Raw genomic sequence first — 18,273 nt, 5'->3', positions numbered from 1 at the left:
GCTGATGATGGAAAACAGTGGAAAATCTGGAATAATGAGTTTTCTTTGGGGACTATTTTGCCGCACAGCGCCCTGCATGTCTCCCTCCACCATGAAAGCATTTAAAATACATTTCAGGCCGAAATCTTTTCAAAACTACAGTAAAACAGCGTCTCATACATCATGTTGTGGTGAATTCATAACCAGTTCATGTAGGAACTTTCTCTGAGGGAGCATTTAGAGGGGGATGTCTGGTTCCTATCACCACCACTGCAAGCAGGGTACTTAACATCAAAGCACTCTGAATGACTTTGTTTACACCTTAACAGCGCAGTTATGCAGAAGTTACAACAAATCTGTGGAATTCCAGTTTAAAATGGCCTGAAATTTGAATTATGGCCTAGAAACAGAGCATCTTTGTTTGACTTGTCGATGGACTGGCGACCTGTCCAGGGTGTCTCCTGCCTTCCGCCCGATGACAGCTGGGATAGGCTCCAGCACCCCCTGGCGACCCTGAGGGAGAAGGGGCTTTGAAAATGTGTGTGTGTGTGTGTGTGTTTTACTTGTCATGGCTTTTTATTTCTTTTCATTCAAATTTCTGTTATTAATTTACAGGTTTCGTTTTTTTAATGTTACCTAACTTCAGAGAAACTAAACATGGTGCATCAGGAAAACCACTCGGAATAAATGAGACAGGCTGGTTATTCTTCAGCGAGGTTCTTTATTATCATCCACTCTAAAGTCTTCTTCTTCATCAGAGCCACACAGAACAACACAGAGCACAGGCCTGGCATTAGTACACAATCAGCTGCTTTAATAAACAGAGCATAGGCTAGAACAGAGAACTACACCAGCAGGGGGCGCACAGTCAGTGGTTATTACAGCCCTGAGACAGTGCTGAGGCTGGGGAACATACAAGCCGAAGGACAGGGGACTGGACTGCCCTCTACTGGACGAAAACAAGACAGCATTCAGTTTAGGAGGAAAGGAAGGATTGAAGAATTAAAACAAGAGCAGAATTATAACAGCAGTGAGTTACTAACCCTTTAAACTGCAGGCCTACCGGTCAGACATCATTCGGTATCTACCGTAAACCTGTGTGTTCTGTAGTCATGACAGCAAGAAACAACCATACAGACCCTTAATGAGTACATTAATATTAATTAGGGTCAAATGTGTGGAGTCATCTGAGATGAAAAGATTTCCTTCAATCTCTGGTTCCTCACATTGATGCACTCCCTGGCCACTTTATCGGAAACCCCGTCTTGTTCCACATCTGCTGATGTGCAGTTTGTTGTTCATCCTCCAGTCCTTCCTTCATCAACGGTCAGGTTCTGACCACAGAGCTGCTCTGGCTGGATATTTTTGGGCAGTGGACAAAATAATATCTGGACATCAGAAATGGAGCAGTAATGAATATGGTAGAGGGGGTTAATAAAGCAGTCGGCAAGGTAGCCGTTTCCAATAAAGTGGACAGTTAGCGGAAGTAAAAGCTAGGGGTTTCCAATAAAACAGCCGAGTGTATAAACAGCAGGGTTGAGTAGGCACATTCATTTTGATTTGACGACTAAAAACACAAATGTAAAATGACACACATTGTCATAGAGATGATGCTCTGAATGTCACGAGTCTGACGAGGCAATGAGAGGCTGATTGCTTTTTGTGTGTAACACGGTCCGTTTTTGGTTACGAGCTGATATAATCCAGAAATATAAAATATAAAATGCTTCAAACTCGCAAAATAACATGCTGTCATGCACCACTCTGTATATAAAACTATGCAAAATGTATAGAGATATGTATATATTTATATATATTCATTGTTATGCTAATATAAAACTGACCCCTATGGTGTAATTTCTAGGTTAATTTGGCACCAGTGCTGCTAAAGCTGATGTGGCCCCTGGATATGTGGGTTAGAGGATGATTGGCGGGCGTCTGATGGTCTTTCTCTCTTAGTCACTTCCTCCACACAGCTTCAGCAGCAGCTTCTTGTAGTCTCCAGATGTGTCACCCTGCGCGCGCGCGCACACACACACACACACACACACACACACACACACACACACACACACACACACACGTCAGATATCTGGAACAGCCTGTCCACGTGGGTCATTACAAAGATATGACTGATCTAGGCAGTTTGGTCAAACCCTTCACGGCTGCACAATATGGCCAAAAGTATGTGGACACCCCACCGACTTATCAAGCTTGACATCGTAATAATGGCAGAACCCTTTTTGGTGCTACATAGAACCATATGCTACTCATTCTCCATCAGTCTGAAGAACAATTTTACCATAGAGAGAAACCTCTAAGCATGCAAATGGTTCTTGGATGGTTCTATATAGAACCCTTCCCTTTACTAAAGAACCGTTGAGAACCATCTTTTTTTAAATGTGGGGCCCACAACTTTCTGGTTGCTAGTTGGCAAACCTTTCTGCTGGCACTGCGTTCTGGTAGGTTATGTTCTCCGGACATCCACCAAACCCAGATTTATTCATCAGACTGACAGAAGCTGAGTTACTCCAGAGAACACGTTCTTTACACCACTCCAGCCGACGCTTGGCATTGCGCATAGTGATCTTAGGCTTGCGAGCAGCTGCTCAGCCACGAAAACCCATTTCATGAAGATCCTGATGAACAGGTCTTGTGCTGAAGTTGCTTCCAGAGGCAATTTAGTGCTCTGAAATTGAGGGATGGACAGGTGGCCCTGCACTGTGGGTTTGCGTGGTCTGCTGCTTCATGGCTGAGCTGTTACTTCTAGATTCTTCCATTTCACAACAATAGCACCTACAGAGCTATATGCTTGATTTTACACACCTGTGAGCACTCGGTGTGGCTGAAGCCCACGGCTAACAGGTGTATAAAATCAAACATACAGCCTTCAGTCTCGACAGACAAACACTGGCAGTAGAACGGGTCGCACTGTAGAGTGCAGTGACTTTAAACTGTCATAGGATGCCACCAGAAATGGACATGACTTAGTTGAACAACACCTCAGACCGTGCAAACTCACACACACACACACACACACACACACCTTCTAAGCCGCTTATCCTTTTGGGTTGCGGGGGTGCTAGAGCTGTCATTGGGCAAAAGGCAGGATACACCCTGGACAGGTCGCCAGTCCATCATAGGGCAGGCAGACACACACACACACACACACACACACACACACACACACACCTAGGGACAATTTACCATGTCCAATTAGTCTGACTGCATGTCTTTGGACTTTGGGAGGAAACTGGAGAACCCGGAGGAAACCCATGCAGGCACGGGGAGAACATGCAAACTCCACACAGGACGCCCGGCCGGGGAATCGAACCCAGGCCCTCCTCGCTGTGAGGCGACAGCGCTACCCACTGCGTCACCGTGCTGCCCCCCATACAAACTCAAAATCACCTATTCTCTGCTGCATCCCTCACTACAAAGTACCAAACTGCCTCTGAAACCAAAAACAGCACAACAACTGTGTGTTGGCAGCTTCTTGGAATGGGTTTCCATGACTGAGCAGCTGCAAACAAGCCTAAAATCATTATACACAAACTGTAGGCTGGAATGGTGTAAAGCGCCACCACTGGACTCTGGAGCAGTGGAAACGTGTTCCCTGGAGTGATGAATCAGTTTCTCTATCTGTCAGTCTCATGGATGAATCTGGGTTTGGTGGATGCCAGGAAAACGTTACCTACCGGAATGCATGGTTCCCGTAGTAAAGTTTGGTGGAGGTGGGATAATGAGCTGGGACTGTTTTTCAGGGTTTGGGTCCTTCAGTTCCAATGAAGGGTGATGTTGATGCTACAGCTCACAAAGACATTTTACACAATTATACGCTTCCAGCTTTGTGGCAGAAGTTTGGGGAACAGCCTTTCCTGTTCCAGCATGACTGACATGCCATAAAGACATGGTTTGATCAGTTTGGTGTGGAGGAACTCCAGTGACCTTTGGGAGTAACTGGAACCAGAATCAGAGAAGGAATCGCTTTGGCTACATCCCAAACCACACACTTGGATACTACACTAATAAATACATTTGTAATGTCAGTGCTCCGTTTTCAACATCCTCTTCAGTGCTTTAGTGGCGGTCTGGGATGCAGCCTTTTCTCTTACCAGGAGGAAACAGGATTACATGCAAAAAGCATGCGAGCTAAACATGGGGTTATATTGGCCCAATAGAAAAGACCACCACATGTTTTGGCCAACAATGCACTGTTTTGCTTTGGAGCATCATTGACTGAGGTTACCATCAGCCAGTTTCCTCAGGCTCTGGTGTAGCAGACCGTTAACAAACATGTGTGTAAACTCACAGATATATCTGTGTAGAGAGATTTTCCATAGTTGCGCAGGTACTCCTGCCTGATGTCCAGCATGTCCATCTCAGAGCGGGTCACCATGATACGGATCAGTGTGCGGTCCTTAGTGCCCGCACCCTACACACAAACACAAGATTCATACTGGATTAAAATCACTCCACAATTATTACAGTCAGACTGTAAAACTACACACTGCAGATTCATACTGGATTAAAATCACTCCACAATTATTACCGTCAGACTGTAAAACTACACACTGCAGATTCATACTGGATTAAAATCACTCCACAATTATTACAGTCAGACTGTAAAACTACACACTGCAGATTCATACTGGATTAAAATCACTCCACAATTATTACAGTCAGACTGTAAAACTACACACACTGCAGATTCATACTGGATTAAAATCACTCCACAATTATTACCGTCAGACCGTAAAACTACACACTGCAGATTCATACTGGATTAAAATCACTCCACAATTATTACAGTCAGACTGTAAAACTACACACACTGCAGATTCATACTGGATTAAAATCACTCCACAATTATTACAGTCAGACTGTAAAACTACACACTGCAGATTCATACTGGATTAAAATCACTCCACAATTATTACAGTCAGACTGTAAAACTACACACACTGCAGATTCATACTGGATTAAAATCACTCCACAATTATTACAGTCAGACTGTAAAACTACACACTGCAGATTCACACTGGATTAAAATCACTCACAATTATTACAGTCAGACTGTAAAACTACACACTGCAGATTCATACTGGATTAAAATCTCTCCACAATTATTACAGTCAGACTGTAAAACTACACACTGCAGATTCATACTGGATTAAAATCACTCCACAATTATTACAGTCAGACTGTAAAACTACACACTGCAGATTCACACTGGATTAAAATCACTCACAATTATTACAGTCAGACTGTAAAACTACACACTGCAGATTCATACTGGATTAAAATCACTCCACAATTATTACAGTCAGACTGTAAAACTACACGCTGCAGATTCATACTGGATTAAAATCACTCCACAATTATTACAGTCAGACTGTAAAACTACACACTGCAGATTCATACTGGATTAAAATCGCTCCACAATTATTACAGTCAGACTGTAAAACTACACGCTGCAGATTCATTACCTCATTATCTCATCAGTAATAGTATAAATTACAGCACATTCCCAGGTAACAATTTCAGGTCTGATAAGACTTTAGTCGAGACTTGTTGCATCTATGTTGTATTTCTGTTAGTGTTTATTGTTTTGGGGAGTGACTGATTGTTATCTGAGTGGAAGTCTGTACCTTCATGGCCTTGTGGAGTCTCTCAGCGAAGTAGCCGGGTGTGTTCTTAATACACTTCACTGAAAAAGAACACACACATTAAACACCAGCACAATCAGAGCCATTCAGACACACACACACCCTTACATACATACACAACTGTCAAAATGATGACAAATGGAGCTGTTGGTGATTTCAAGATGAAAACAGAAAGCTGTGTAACATCAACAATGAAATTATAATAAAACCATTATCCAGAATCCAAGAAGCAGTGGCCAAATCTCTGCTCATTCGTAGTAATTTTATGCCACAAAATGACTATAATTAGATAATTACTGTACATCAGTTAATAATAGTCACTTTTTTAACCACGCCATAACCTCATGCGTTTCCCAAAATACTTTCAAGCGCTCATATTAAGGGAAAACATTTTTTTAAATAGAAGAGTTTGATTTAGAAAGAAAAGACAAGCATAGAAACTACGCTGCAAAACCGGCCCATTCTGAACTCATTGTATTTGTGATGTCAGGACTACCTATTCAGCCTCCAGCACTGACACTGAACTTATTAGGCGTGTTTCGTTTGTGAACCTCAGACTTTGGTAAACCCAAAACAATCTGTCCACATGAGGAAAAGCTGTTTTCACAAGTGATATTAAACATTTCTAAAACCTGTTTCTATTTTTTCAGCTTTCAGGCCCAAATAGCTCTTTACACAGAGCTTCAGGTCAAAAGAAAGAGCTGAGAGTGTTCTGATCATTTTGATGTATAATCTGTGGATATAATGTCGTATGCAGGTCCCTTTAAAGGCGAATTTATGAATATATATAAAAATCAATATTTGACACCCTCCGGCTCCAGAGTCAGTAATCAGAGCTTACTGAGGGGGTCAGCACTCACCCACAGCCAGCATGCCGGACTCCAGATCTCCAGACAGCTCCCTGCAGATGCTCTTCTCGATGTCCTTACCGCACATCTGCTGGTACTCATGGAAAACTGCACACACACACACACACACACAACACACACTTAATAAGAGTGACTACACACAGGACTAGAGTCTCTAACGTCTCTGGTTCATATTATGTTCTGTTGTGCAACAGTGAAACAGGAAGAAAAACAAATCAGCTGCAGACGAGAAGTGAGGATAACAGCAAAGACCAGCAAATACGTTCTCATTACTGTAATTCAAAACTTCTGTAGAACAGCGCAGAACCAGGTTTCTGCATCTCTGCAGCCCAGAAGCCACAGACTCACAGTCCTCTGATGATAAATTAGAGGTTTCTGCAGTTCTGCTCCTCCTGCAGTGTGTAGCTGTGAAGCTTTGTTAGGTTGTGTAAATGCAGTGTGTTATTCAGATGTGGTTTGTTGTGTAGCTGTAAGAGATGCAGTTTGTCACTGCCTTAGGCTGCGTATCCGCAGTGTGTTAGGCTGCGTATCCGCAGTGTGTTAGGCTGCGTATCCGCAGTGTGTTAGGCTGCGTATCCGCAGTGTGTTAGGCTGCGTATCTGCAGCGTGTTAGGCTGCGTATCTGCAGCGTGTTAGGCTGTGTATCTGCAGTGTGTTAGGCTGCGTATCCGCAGCGTGTTAGGCTGCGTATCCGCAGTGTGTTAGGCTGCGTATCCGCAGTGTGTTAGGCTGCGTATCTGCAGTGTGTTAGGCTGCGTATCCGCAGCGTGTTAGGCTGCGTATCCGCAGTGTGTTAGGCTGCGTATCCGCAGTGTGTTAGGCTGCGTATCTGCAGCGTGTTAGGCTGCGTATCTGCAGCGTGTTAGGCTGCGTATCTGCAGCGTGTTAGGCTGTGTATCTGCAGTGTGTTAGGCTGCGTATCCGCAGTGTGTTAGGCTGCGTATCTGCAGCGTGTTAGGCTGTGTATCTGCAGTGTGTTAGGCTGCGTATCTGCAGTGTGTTAGGCTGCGTATCCGCAGCGTGTTAGGCTGCGTATCTGCAGTGTGTTAGGCTGCGTATCTGCAGTGTGTTAGGCTGCGTATCTGCAGTGTGTTAGGCTGCGTATCCGCAGTGTGTTAGGCTGCGTATCCGCAGTGTGTTAGGCTGCGTATCTGCAGCGTGTTAGGCTGCGTATCTGCAGCGTGTTAGGCTGCGTATCTGCAGCGTGTTAGGCTGTGTATCTGCAGTGTGTGTTATTTAGATGTGGTGTGTTGTGCAGTCTGTAACAGGTGCAGTTTGTTACTGCACTGCTTTGTTTTTTATATTAGTTTTTTGTGTGTACGTTTGCATAGTTTTGTGTAGTTCATAGTTGTGTAGTGTAGCTTTGTGTATTTATGTCGTGTGTAGTTTTGTGTAGTTCATAGTTGTGTAGTGTAGCTTTGTGTATTCATGTCGTGTGTAGTTTTGTGTATTCGTGTAGTTCATAGTTGTGTAGTGTAGCTTTGTGTATTTATGTCGTGTGAAGTTTTGTGTATTTGTATTGCGTAGTACTGTGTGTTGTGTAGTTATTTATTTGTATTGTTTAGCGTTGTGTGTTTATGTTGTGTAGGTTTGTGTGACTGTATTTGTGTGGACTGTGTGTTTATATCTGTGTGTGGTTGTGTTTACCTTGTCGGAGGTGCGGTTTGCTGCGAGCACACAGGATGGCGTTAAACTGAGACTCGTCTGTTCCTACTTTATTCTCTCCAGCAGCGTAAAGTTTCTAACAGACACACACAGACGGGCACACACAGGAACACACTTCAATCTGGAAGCTGACGGAATTTAAAGTGTACAGACAGTGTTCGTCACGTTTTCTACACTTTCAATTTCTGCCTTGTTTACGGTTTGTTTATGTAAATAAGCCTGAGGCTGGTCCTCACCTGGGCATCCTGCTTGGCCATAGCAATGTCCACAGCCTCTCTCTCATCACGGTTACCCTAAAAAGAAAAAGAGACTACATTACCCATCATACATCAACCTCCACACGAGGTCCGAACTCTGGCGTTGAGGCGGGTGGAGAAAAAAAAAAGGTATTACAATAATTCCCTACAGTTGCAGTGTATTTCACACACACACACACACACACACACACACACACACACACACACGATATCCATCATCAACATTCCATATAAGCTCAGAAGCTCACACACACACACACACACACACACACACGATATCCATCATCAACATTCCATATAAGCTCAGAAGAACTGGTTGTGAATTCACTGCCTGATGACTGAGACGCTGTTTTATGAGAGTTTAGAGAACTTCAACTCCATTCATGGTGGAGGGAGACATGCAGGGCGCTGTGCGGCAAAATAGTCCCCAAAGAAAACTCATTATTCCAGATTTTCCACTGTTTTCCATCATCAGCATTCCATATAAGCTCAGAAGACTCGTGTAGGTTCTCTGGTGGTTCTGGATGGTAAATAAAGTGTCTATATCTGTGTTGTAGTCAGGGTGACGCCTGGTTCCCATCACCACCACTGTGAAGACGTCTGAACCGTTTCACATCAAACCCTCTGAACCTCTGATTACACCTCAAGCCCACGTTCTGCAGAAATGTCAGCTTTAAGTCATATCAGAATGTTAACACAGTTCTCTGGCGATGCCGAATGTTATTAATAACTGTTATTAATTCACAGTCCTACCTGGCACAGAGAAACCAGCAGCCTGCGGAAATGGCCTGAAGTGTCGTGCATGATGGCGTCCTCCAGTGTTTTCTTGTATTCTAAACAACACAGACACCTTTACTACATGTGCATTTATCCCAGTCTGTTCCCAGCAATCTCAGCAGTGGGCAGTTATGTCCATTTTAGTAGTATACTGTAAATATCTATTTCCAGTCATTTTTGTCAAGTTTCTAATAAAGTGGCCAGTGAGTGGAAGCACAAGGTGGGTGTTTCTAATAAAGTGGCCAGTGAGTGGAAGCACAAGGTGGGTGTTTCTAATAAAGTGGCCAGCGAGCGGAAGCACAAGGTGGGTGTTTCTAATAAAGTGGCCAGTGAGTGGAAGCACAAGGTAGGTGTTTCTAATAAAGTGGCCAGTTAGTGGAAGCACAAGGTGGGTGTTTCTAATAAAGTGGCCAGTTAGTGGAAGCACAAGGTGGGTGTTTCTAATAAAGTGGCCAGTGAGTGGAAGCACAAGGTGGGTGTTTCTAATAAAGTGGCCAGCGAGCGGAAGCACAAGGTGGGGGTTTCTAATAAAGTGGCCAGTGAGTGGAAGCACAAGGTAGATGTTTCTAATAAAGTGGCCAGTGAGTGGAAGCACAAGGTGGGGGTTTCTAATAAAGTGGCCAGTGAGTGGAAGCACAAGGTGGGTGTTTCTAATAAAGTGGCCAGTGAGTGGAAGCACAAGGTGGGTGTTTCTAATAAAGTGGCCAGTGAGTGGAAGCACAAGGTAGGTGTTTCTAATAAAGTGGCCAGTTAGTGGAAGCACAAGGTGGGTGTTTCTAATAAAGTGGCCAGTTAGTGGAAGCACAAGGTGGGTGTTTCTAATAAAGTGGCCAGTGAGTGGAAGCACAAGGTGGGTGTTTCTAATAAAGTGGCCAGCGAGCGGAAGCACAAGGTGGGGGTTTCTAATAAAGTGGCCAGTGAGTGGAAGCACAAGGTAGATGTTTCTAATAAAGTGGCCAGTGAGTGGAAGCACAAGGTAGATGTTTCTAATAAAGTGGCCAGTGAGTGGAAGCACAAGGTAGGTGTTTCTAATAAAGTGGCCAGTGAGTGGAAGCACAAGGTGGGGGTTTCTAATAAAGTGGCCAGTGAGTGGAAGCACAAGGTGGGTGTTTCTAATAAAGTGGCCAGTGAGTGGAAGCACAAGGTGGGTGTTTCTAATAAAGTGGCCAGTGAGTGGAAGCACAATAGACTAAGTGAATCCAGACACTCTGAGATTAATACAGGACAGCGAAGGAGGAAAAGTCTCACCTGCTTTGTACAGCTGGTTGATCTCTCGGATCTCGGCGTTGTTCCGAGACGACAGAATCTCAATCAGACACGCCTCATCAGTGCCGGCACCCTGAACACACAAAAAACACGACAAAACTCAGTCATTACCTTTCCAAAAGTGAAATGCAGCATTAACACATACCTGGAACTCTAATTAGGTCTCTACAGGTTTGGTTTTGGCTCTGACTGATTTACTACATGTCGTAATTGTAGACTTTCTTTGACACATACAGTCATGATCTGCTGGCAGGCGTGGTAAGAACAGGTGCTTCTAGATCACTATGACTTCAGCAGAGCGTTGCTGTGCTGCCTGTAGTGTTCATTTCCGTGTAACGCTGATCATGCTCGTTACTCTTTATGGTTTGAACGCTGCCACAAAGCTGCAGGGAGCTTCTAACACGTTCAGGACACCTGCTCTCATTCTTCCAGTACAAACCCAGAGTCTTCAGAGACTGAAGAGTGTTTATGTTACTGCACTTGGAATGATGTATGTAAATGACCTCCAAACCGCTGCAGGCTGAACAGGCAGTCTTCTGTAAATGCTTTCATGGTTGTGACTTCACACCCAGGCCAAGTTCAAAAACGAACTCTTCTTGCGACTAATCAAACGAAATCAGATCACGTTTATTGTCACATCACATTTACACAGGTGGAAAGTGAGTGAAAGTCTTCGGTGCGTAGCCCCCATTATATGTATATTATATTTTATATTTATATATATATAAAATATCTGAATGCACACATATACACAATACACACTAGTACTGTACTATTCCAATGTACAGTAATAAGTTCTAGAATAAAACTATGAAATGTGCTGTTCACATTCCCTACGTGCAGTAGATAATAATGAGATGCAGGTTCTCAGGGACAGAACACTGGATGTACAGATGTCAGTCTAGATGTGTGAGCACAGATTTTCTGGACTGAAGGTGCAGAGGATCAGAGTGAGTCTGAGGAGGTTGTGGATGAGGTGGTGACTGTCCGTGGAGATGATGACTCAAGTGGTGAGGATTAATATGTTTTTAAGCAGCTGCACTGCTGAGGAACAGAACATTGGAGGCTATTTTAATAGCAGCCAATTGGAAAGCGGTGGATACATTAAAGGAACAAAAGAAAACAGACTTGCTGAGTAAAAATAAAGATCATTATTATTATTATTGTGAATTTTTTTCTGTTTAAGAAAAACGCATAATTTTAAATGACAATGTTGATTTTCTAAGTGTAAATAAGTTAGACATCCTCTACAGAGACTTTACAGGAGAAGGAAAAAACCTCCTCAACTGGATCACGATTGTTCCCTACTGATCCCTACTGTTCCCTACTGATCTCTACTGTTCCCTACTGATCTCTACTGTTCCCTACTGTTCCCTACTGTTCTCTACTGTTCCCTACTGATCTCTACTGTTCCCTACTGTTCCCTACTGATCTCTACTGTTCCCTACTGATCTCTACTGTTCCCTACTGTTCCCTACTGATCTCTACTGTTCCCTACTGATCTCTGTTGATCTCTACTGTTCCCTACTGATCTCTGTTGATCTCTACTGTTCCCTACTGATCTCTGTTGATCTCTACTGTTCCCTACTGATCTCTGTTGATCTCTACTGTTCCCTACTGATCTCTGTTGATCTCTACTGTTCCCTACTGATCTCTACTGTTCCCTACTGATCTCTACTGTTCCCTACTGATCTCTGTTGATCTCTACTGTTCCCTACTGATCTCTGTTGATCTCTACTGTTCCCTACTGATCTCTACTGTTCCCTACTGATCTCTACTGTTCCCTACTGATCTCTGTTGATCTCTACTGTTCCCTACTGATCTCTGTTGATCTCTACTGTTCCCTACTGATCTTTATTGATCCCTACCGCACTCTACCGCACTACCGTTAAACTTCACATATAAATGAAAACTGTGCTCTAATATTCGCATAACAATGTCATATTTAAGAACAGCTCAGCCAGTTTGCACTGAAGTCCCTGTAGTTAGTGAATAATAAGCCTTCATGTGTACTAAAGCTGAGATTTCAGAGGATGAGAACTAATGTTCACTTTCAGAATTCAGCCTCGTTCAGCCTCTGGAACAACATTCACAAGAAATCCTTCTCAATCATACCTCCATCTCGCTAGTGGATACACTCATACACAATCAGACAGAATCAATCAGTGCGACTGACTGAACAAATAACCCCCCACTTTTCTGTCCCGTACTAGTCAGATGGCATTCTCTCCGCCTTTAATCTCCACGGTCGACCTGTATCTCTGTTCGTGTGAGGTGTGCGGTGAGGAGCAGGTCCAGCAGGAACAGCTCTGCTCTAAACAGTGCAGCGAGTGCAGGCTGTGTGTCTCAGGCAGGCTGTTCACTGCAGTTCAGTTCTTCTGTAGGAGAGCCTCGTCTTCTCTTACTGCTCTGAGGGAGTTATGCTGTGGAACCCTCTCACTGTACGTGTGTGTTAGTATATGAGTTAAAGTGAATGTGTTAGTAGAAATGTGTTGTATGTTTATGGCCTGCAGGCTGGACCCTGAAAATGTAGTACCGTGAGTAATATTGGGCAGAGTCATGAAAGAAAGGATAGAAGAGACATGGACATGGGTTTTAAATGGATTTAGGAGAGTCTGTGCATCAACAAGAGCATAGGACCTTCCCAAATACTGCAACCTACCGTTCTTTACTGCTCCATACTGTAACCTACCGTTCTTTACTGCTCCATACTGCAACCTACTGTTCTTTACTGCTCCATACTGCAACCTACCGTTCTTTACTGCTCCATACTGTAACCTACCGTTCCATACTGCAACCTACCGTTCTTTACTGCTCCATACTGCAACCTACTGTTCTTTACTGCTCCATACTGTAACCTACTGTTCTTTACTGCTCCATACTGCAACCTACTGTTCTTTACTGCTCCATACTGCAACCTACCGTTCTTTACTGCTCCATACTGCAACCTACCGTTCTTTACTGCTCCATACTGCAACCTACTGTTCTTTACTGCTCCATACTGCAACCTACCGTTCTTTACTGCTCCATACTGTAACCTACCGTTCTTTACTGCTCCATACTGCAACCTACTGTTCTTTACTGCTCCATACTGCAACCTACCGTTCTTTACTGCTCCATACTGTAACCTACCGTTCCATACTGCAACCTACCGTTCTTTACTGCTCCATACTGCAACCTACTGTTCTTTACTGCTCCATACTGCAACCTACCGTTCTTTACTGCTCCATACTGCAACCTACTGTTCTTTACTGCTCCATACTGCAACCTACCGTTCTTTACTGCTCCATACTGTAACCTACCTTTCCATACTGCAACCTACCGTTCTTTACTGCTCCATACTGTAACCTACCTTTCCATACTGCAACCTACCGTTCTTTACTGCTCCATACTGTAACCTAGCGTTCCATACTGCAACCTACTGTTCTTTACTGCTCCATACTGTAACCTACTGTTCCATACTGCAACCTACCGTTCTTTACTGCTCCATACTGTAACCTACCGTTCCATACTGTAACCTACCGTTCCATACTGTAACCTACCGTTCATAACTGTTCTATACTGTAACCTACTGTTCCTTATTGTTCTTTACTGTAACCTACTGTTCTTTACTGTTCCCTACTGCTATTTAATGTTCTCTATTGCTCTCTACTGATGCTGCTTTGTAAAGTGACCTTGACCTGATATCAATATTAGTAGTAGTAGTAGTATTAATTATCTTTTGAAAGTAACTGATTGTAAAAGTAAAAATGTCCGCTTTAGCACCTCTGAGGTCACTGTAGTGTCCTGAGGCTGATGAAAAGCATTAAAAATAACTAGAGACACTAGACAGTTTAATAGACTGAGGTAAAGGAACCGTTCACAGTGGTGATACGAACCAGATGTGCACCTCTAAAAGCTCCCTCAGAGAAAGCTCCTACATGAAATGGTTCACTGCCTGATGTCCGAGACACTCGATAGCTTTCAGAAGATATTGGCTTAAAACCTTTTTTCAAATATAAACCCAGAACCTACCGCATAGGTTCTCTGGTGGTTCTGGATGGTAAACAAAATGTCTATATCTGTGTTGTAGTCATGGCGACGCCCGGTTCCCATCACCACCACTGTAAAGATGTCTGAACCGTTTCACACCAAACCCTCTGGATCACCCTGTTTACAGCTCATACGATAAAGTATGAATAAGCTTAATGTGTGACACTGGTGGAGACTCACCGCTATAGCTTGATGAAGCTCGTAGGCATCGTACTCCGCTGGACTCTTCATCATGGCCAGAACCAACTGCTCAAAATTCCCCGTCAGCTCCGACTTCAGGTCATGGATCAGATCCTGAGGGACAGGACAGAGATTGTTGGGGTGGCTACGTAATGCAATACATGCCCCTGAAAATCCAAATTTCAGGAGGAGGTAAAAATATTCTTCACTTAAAATACAAGTTAATGTAGATGGAGACTTTAGTCTAAGCAATTTTGGGATGTTTCTGTTGGTCCACTCATCATAAAATGTTCATACACTGTTCATGCACAAGGTACAAACAGTGTAGATGTTCCCTCAGAGGTTCTCCAGTGGTTCTAAGGTCTGATTGTGGAGCTTAAATCAGTTTCTCCAGGTGAAAAGTTGGTATTTGTTCCTTTTCATAACCGAATGTTTTAAAACAGAGCAGTAGAGTAAAAGCCTGGACTCGAGGCGAGACGGGGTGTGTGGAGTCAGTCCAGCTTAGAACAGATCATTTCAGTGGATTATGGTTCAGTTATGTTCCCTGACTGAAGGCACTGAGATGGGAACTGACCCAGAGACAGTCTAGTACCTTTATTTCTGAGTGTACAAGCTGCAGGGCAGCTGCTGCGTTTGAATGAGGTAGACAGTAGAAAAACTGAGACAACTGTTGTTGATACTGTTGGTCTGTAAACTTGGGAGTTTGAAAGTAAGAAATAAAAATAAGCCAGTTAAAATTCTATGTTTAACAGTCTAAGAGTTTAAATGTTTAACAGATTTTTATTTTTCTCTCATAATGCCAACAACTTTGCAATCCCTCAGCCCAACAACGCCAACATGACCTGTTCACTCAAAACACTAAGAACCATATCAGAGAGAAAAGCCATGAAACTGTCCTTTGGTTTCGTTGCTTTGAGTCACCATTGATTCTGATCTTTTCTAAGTAACAAAGGGAACCAAAAAGGTTCTATGGCATCGCAACAAAGAACCATTATTATAACCATTATATCTTTATTTGTAAAAGTGTGTGGTAGTTTATGGGTCATGCTAGTCTCACCTTGCCATAGGTGGTCTTGTAAGCCCTGACCATTGGCACCCGCTGCCTACTGGAACGGTTCCCCAACAGCTCGATGATGGCATTCTCATCAGTTCCTGTAAGACAAACACTATGAATGATACAGTCTGACTGTAATAATTGTGGAGTGATTTTAATCCAGTATGAATCTGCAGTGTGTAGTTTTACGGTCTGACTGTAATAATTGTGGAGTGATTTTAATCCGGTATGAATCTGCAGTGTGTAGTTTTACAGTCTGACTGTAATAATTGTGGAGAGATTTTAATCCGGTATGAATCTGCAGTGTGTGTAGTTTTACAGTCTGACTGTAATAATTGTGGAGAGATTTTAATCCGGTATGAATCTGCAGTGTGTGTAGTTTTACAGTCTGCATGTAATTATTGTGGAGCGATTTTAATCCGGTATGAATCTGCAGCGTGTAGTTTTACAGTCTGACTGTAATAATTGTGGAGCGATTTTAATCCGGTATGAATCTGCAGCGTGTAGTTTTACAGTCTGACTGTAATAATTGTGGAGCGATTTTAATCCGGTATGAATCTGCAGCGTGTAGTTTTACAGTCTGACTGTAATAATTGTGGAGCGATTTTAATCCGGTATGAATCTGCAGCGTGTAGTTTTACAGTCTGACTGTAATAATTGTGGAGCGATTTTAATCCGGTATGAATCTGCAGCGTGTAGTTTTACAGTCTGACTGTAATAATTGTGGAGCGATTTTAATCCGGTATGAATCTGCAGCGTGTAGTTTTACAGTCTGACTGTAATAATTGTGGAGCGATATTAATCCGGTATGAATCTGCAGCGTGTAGTTTTACAGTCTGACTGTAATAATTGTGGAGCGATATTAATCCAGTGTGAATCTGCAGCGTGTAGTTTTACAGTCTGACTGTAATAATTGTGGAGCGATTTTAATCCAGTATGAATCTGCAGCGTGTAGTTTTACACTCTGACTGTAATAATTGTGGAGCGATTTTAATCCAGTGTGAATCTGCAGCGTGTAGTTTTACAGTCTGACTGTAATAATTGTGGAGCGATTTTAATCCAGTGTGAATCTGCAGCATGTAGTTTTACAGTCTGACTGTAATAATTGTGGAGCGATTTTAATCCAGTGTGAATCTGCAGTGTGTGTAGTTTTACAGTCTGACTGTAATAATTGTGGAGCGATTTTAATCCAGTATGAATCTGCAGTGTGTGTAGTTTTACAGTCTGACTGTAATAATTGTGGAGCGATTTTAATCCAGTATGAATCTGCAGTGTGTGTAGTTTTACAGTCTGACTGTAATAATTGTGGAGCGATTTTAATCCAGTATGAATCTGCAGTGTGTGTAGTTTTACAGTCTGACGGTAATAATTGTGGAGCGATTTTAATCCAGTATGAATCTGCAGTGTGTAGTTTTACAGTCTGACGGTAATAATTGTGGAGCGATTTTAATCCAGTATGAATCTGCAGTGTGTAGTTTTACAGTCTGACGGTAATAATTGTGGAGCGATTTTAATCCAGTATGAATCTGCAGTGTGTAGTTTTACAGTCTGACGGTAATAATTGTGGAGCGATTTTAATCCAGTATGAATCTGCAGTGTGTGTAGTTTTACAGTCTGACGGTAATAATTGTGGAGCGATTTTAATCCAGTATGAATCTGCAGTGTGTAGTTTTACAGTCTGACGGTAATAATTGTGGAGCGATTTTAATCCAGTATGAATCTGCAGTGTGTGTAGTTTTACAGTCTGACGGTAATAATTGTGGAGTGATTTTAATCCAGTATGAATCTGCAGTGTGTAGTTTTACAGTCTGACGGTAATAATTGTGGAGTGATTTTAATCCAGTATGAATCTGCAGTGTGTAGTTTTACAGTCTGACTGTAATAATTGTGTAGTGATTTTAATCCAGTATGAATCTGCAGTGTGTGTAGTTTTACGGTCTGACGGTAATAATTGTGGAGCGATTTTAATCCAGTATGAATCTGCAGCGTGTAGTTTTACGGTCTGACGGTAATAATTGTGGAGCGATTTTAATCCAGTATGAATCTGCAGCGTGTAGTTTTACGGTCTGACTGTAATAATTGTGGAGCGATTTTAATCCAGTATGAATCTGCAGCGTGTAGTTTTACGGTCTGACTGTAATAATTGTGGAGCGATTTTAATCCAGTATGAATCTGCAGCGTGTAGTTTTACGGTCTGACTGTAATAATTGTGGAGCGATTTTAATCCAGTATGAATCTGCAGCGTGTAGTTTTACGGTCTGACTGTAATAATTGTGGAGCGATTTTAATCCAGTATGAATCTGCAGCGTGTAGTTTTACGGTCTGACTGTAATAATTGTGGAGCGATTTTAATCCAGTATGAATCTGCAGCGTGTAGTTTTACGGTCTGACTGTAATAATTGTGGAGCGATTTTAATCCAGTATGAATCTGCAGCGTGTAGTTTTACGGTCTGACTGTAATAATTGTGGAGCGATTTTAATCCAGTATGAATCTGCAGCGTGTAGTTTTACGGTCTGACTGTAAT

At 42.7% G+C, this 18,273-nt stretch overlaps 1 protein-coding gene across 1 annotated transcript in view; it reads right to left on the bottom strand.

The window, feature by feature from the left end:
- Nucleotides 1-680: 680 nt before the first annotated feature.
- anxa11b (annexin A11b) overlaps nucleotides 681-18,273 on the bottom strand; it is a 37,816-nt gene continuing 20,223 nt past the window's right edge. The window contains exons 6-15 of the mRNA XM_037544320.1: nucleotides 15,752-15,846; nucleotides 14,695-14,808; nucleotides 10,465-10,555; nucleotides 9,193-9,272; nucleotides 8,419-8,475; nucleotides 8,165-8,258; nucleotides 6,509-6,604; nucleotides 5,631-5,689; nucleotides 4,292-4,414; nucleotides 681-1,994 (exon numbers count right to left, since the gene is read on the bottom strand). Of these exons, the coding sequence (XP_037400217.1) occupies nucleotides 1,935-1,994; nucleotides 4,292-4,414; nucleotides 5,631-5,689; nucleotides 6,509-6,604; nucleotides 8,165-8,258; nucleotides 8,419-8,475; nucleotides 9,193-9,272; nucleotides 10,465-10,555; nucleotides 14,695-14,808; nucleotides 15,752-15,846 (869 nt within the window). The 3' untranslated portion in view covers nucleotides 681-1,934. The remainder of the gene's footprint in view (nucleotides 1,995-4,291; nucleotides 4,415-5,630; nucleotides 5,690-6,508; nucleotides 6,605-8,164; nucleotides 8,259-8,418; nucleotides 8,476-9,192; nucleotides 9,273-10,464; nucleotides 10,556-14,694; nucleotides 14,809-15,751; nucleotides 15,847-18,273) is intronic.

Source organism: Pygocentrus nattereri, chromosome 13, assembly GCF_015220715.1.
Source record: "Pygocentrus nattereri isolate fPygNat1 chromosome 13, fPygNat1.pri, whole genome shotgun sequence".
NCBI classification, from domain to species: domain Eukaryota; kingdom Metazoa; phylum Chordata; class Actinopteri; order Characiformes; family Serrasalmidae; genus Pygocentrus; species Pygocentrus nattereri.
Note: the sequence above shows the minus strand (reverse complement) of the source record. Positions and strands in the feature narration are given on the sequence as shown.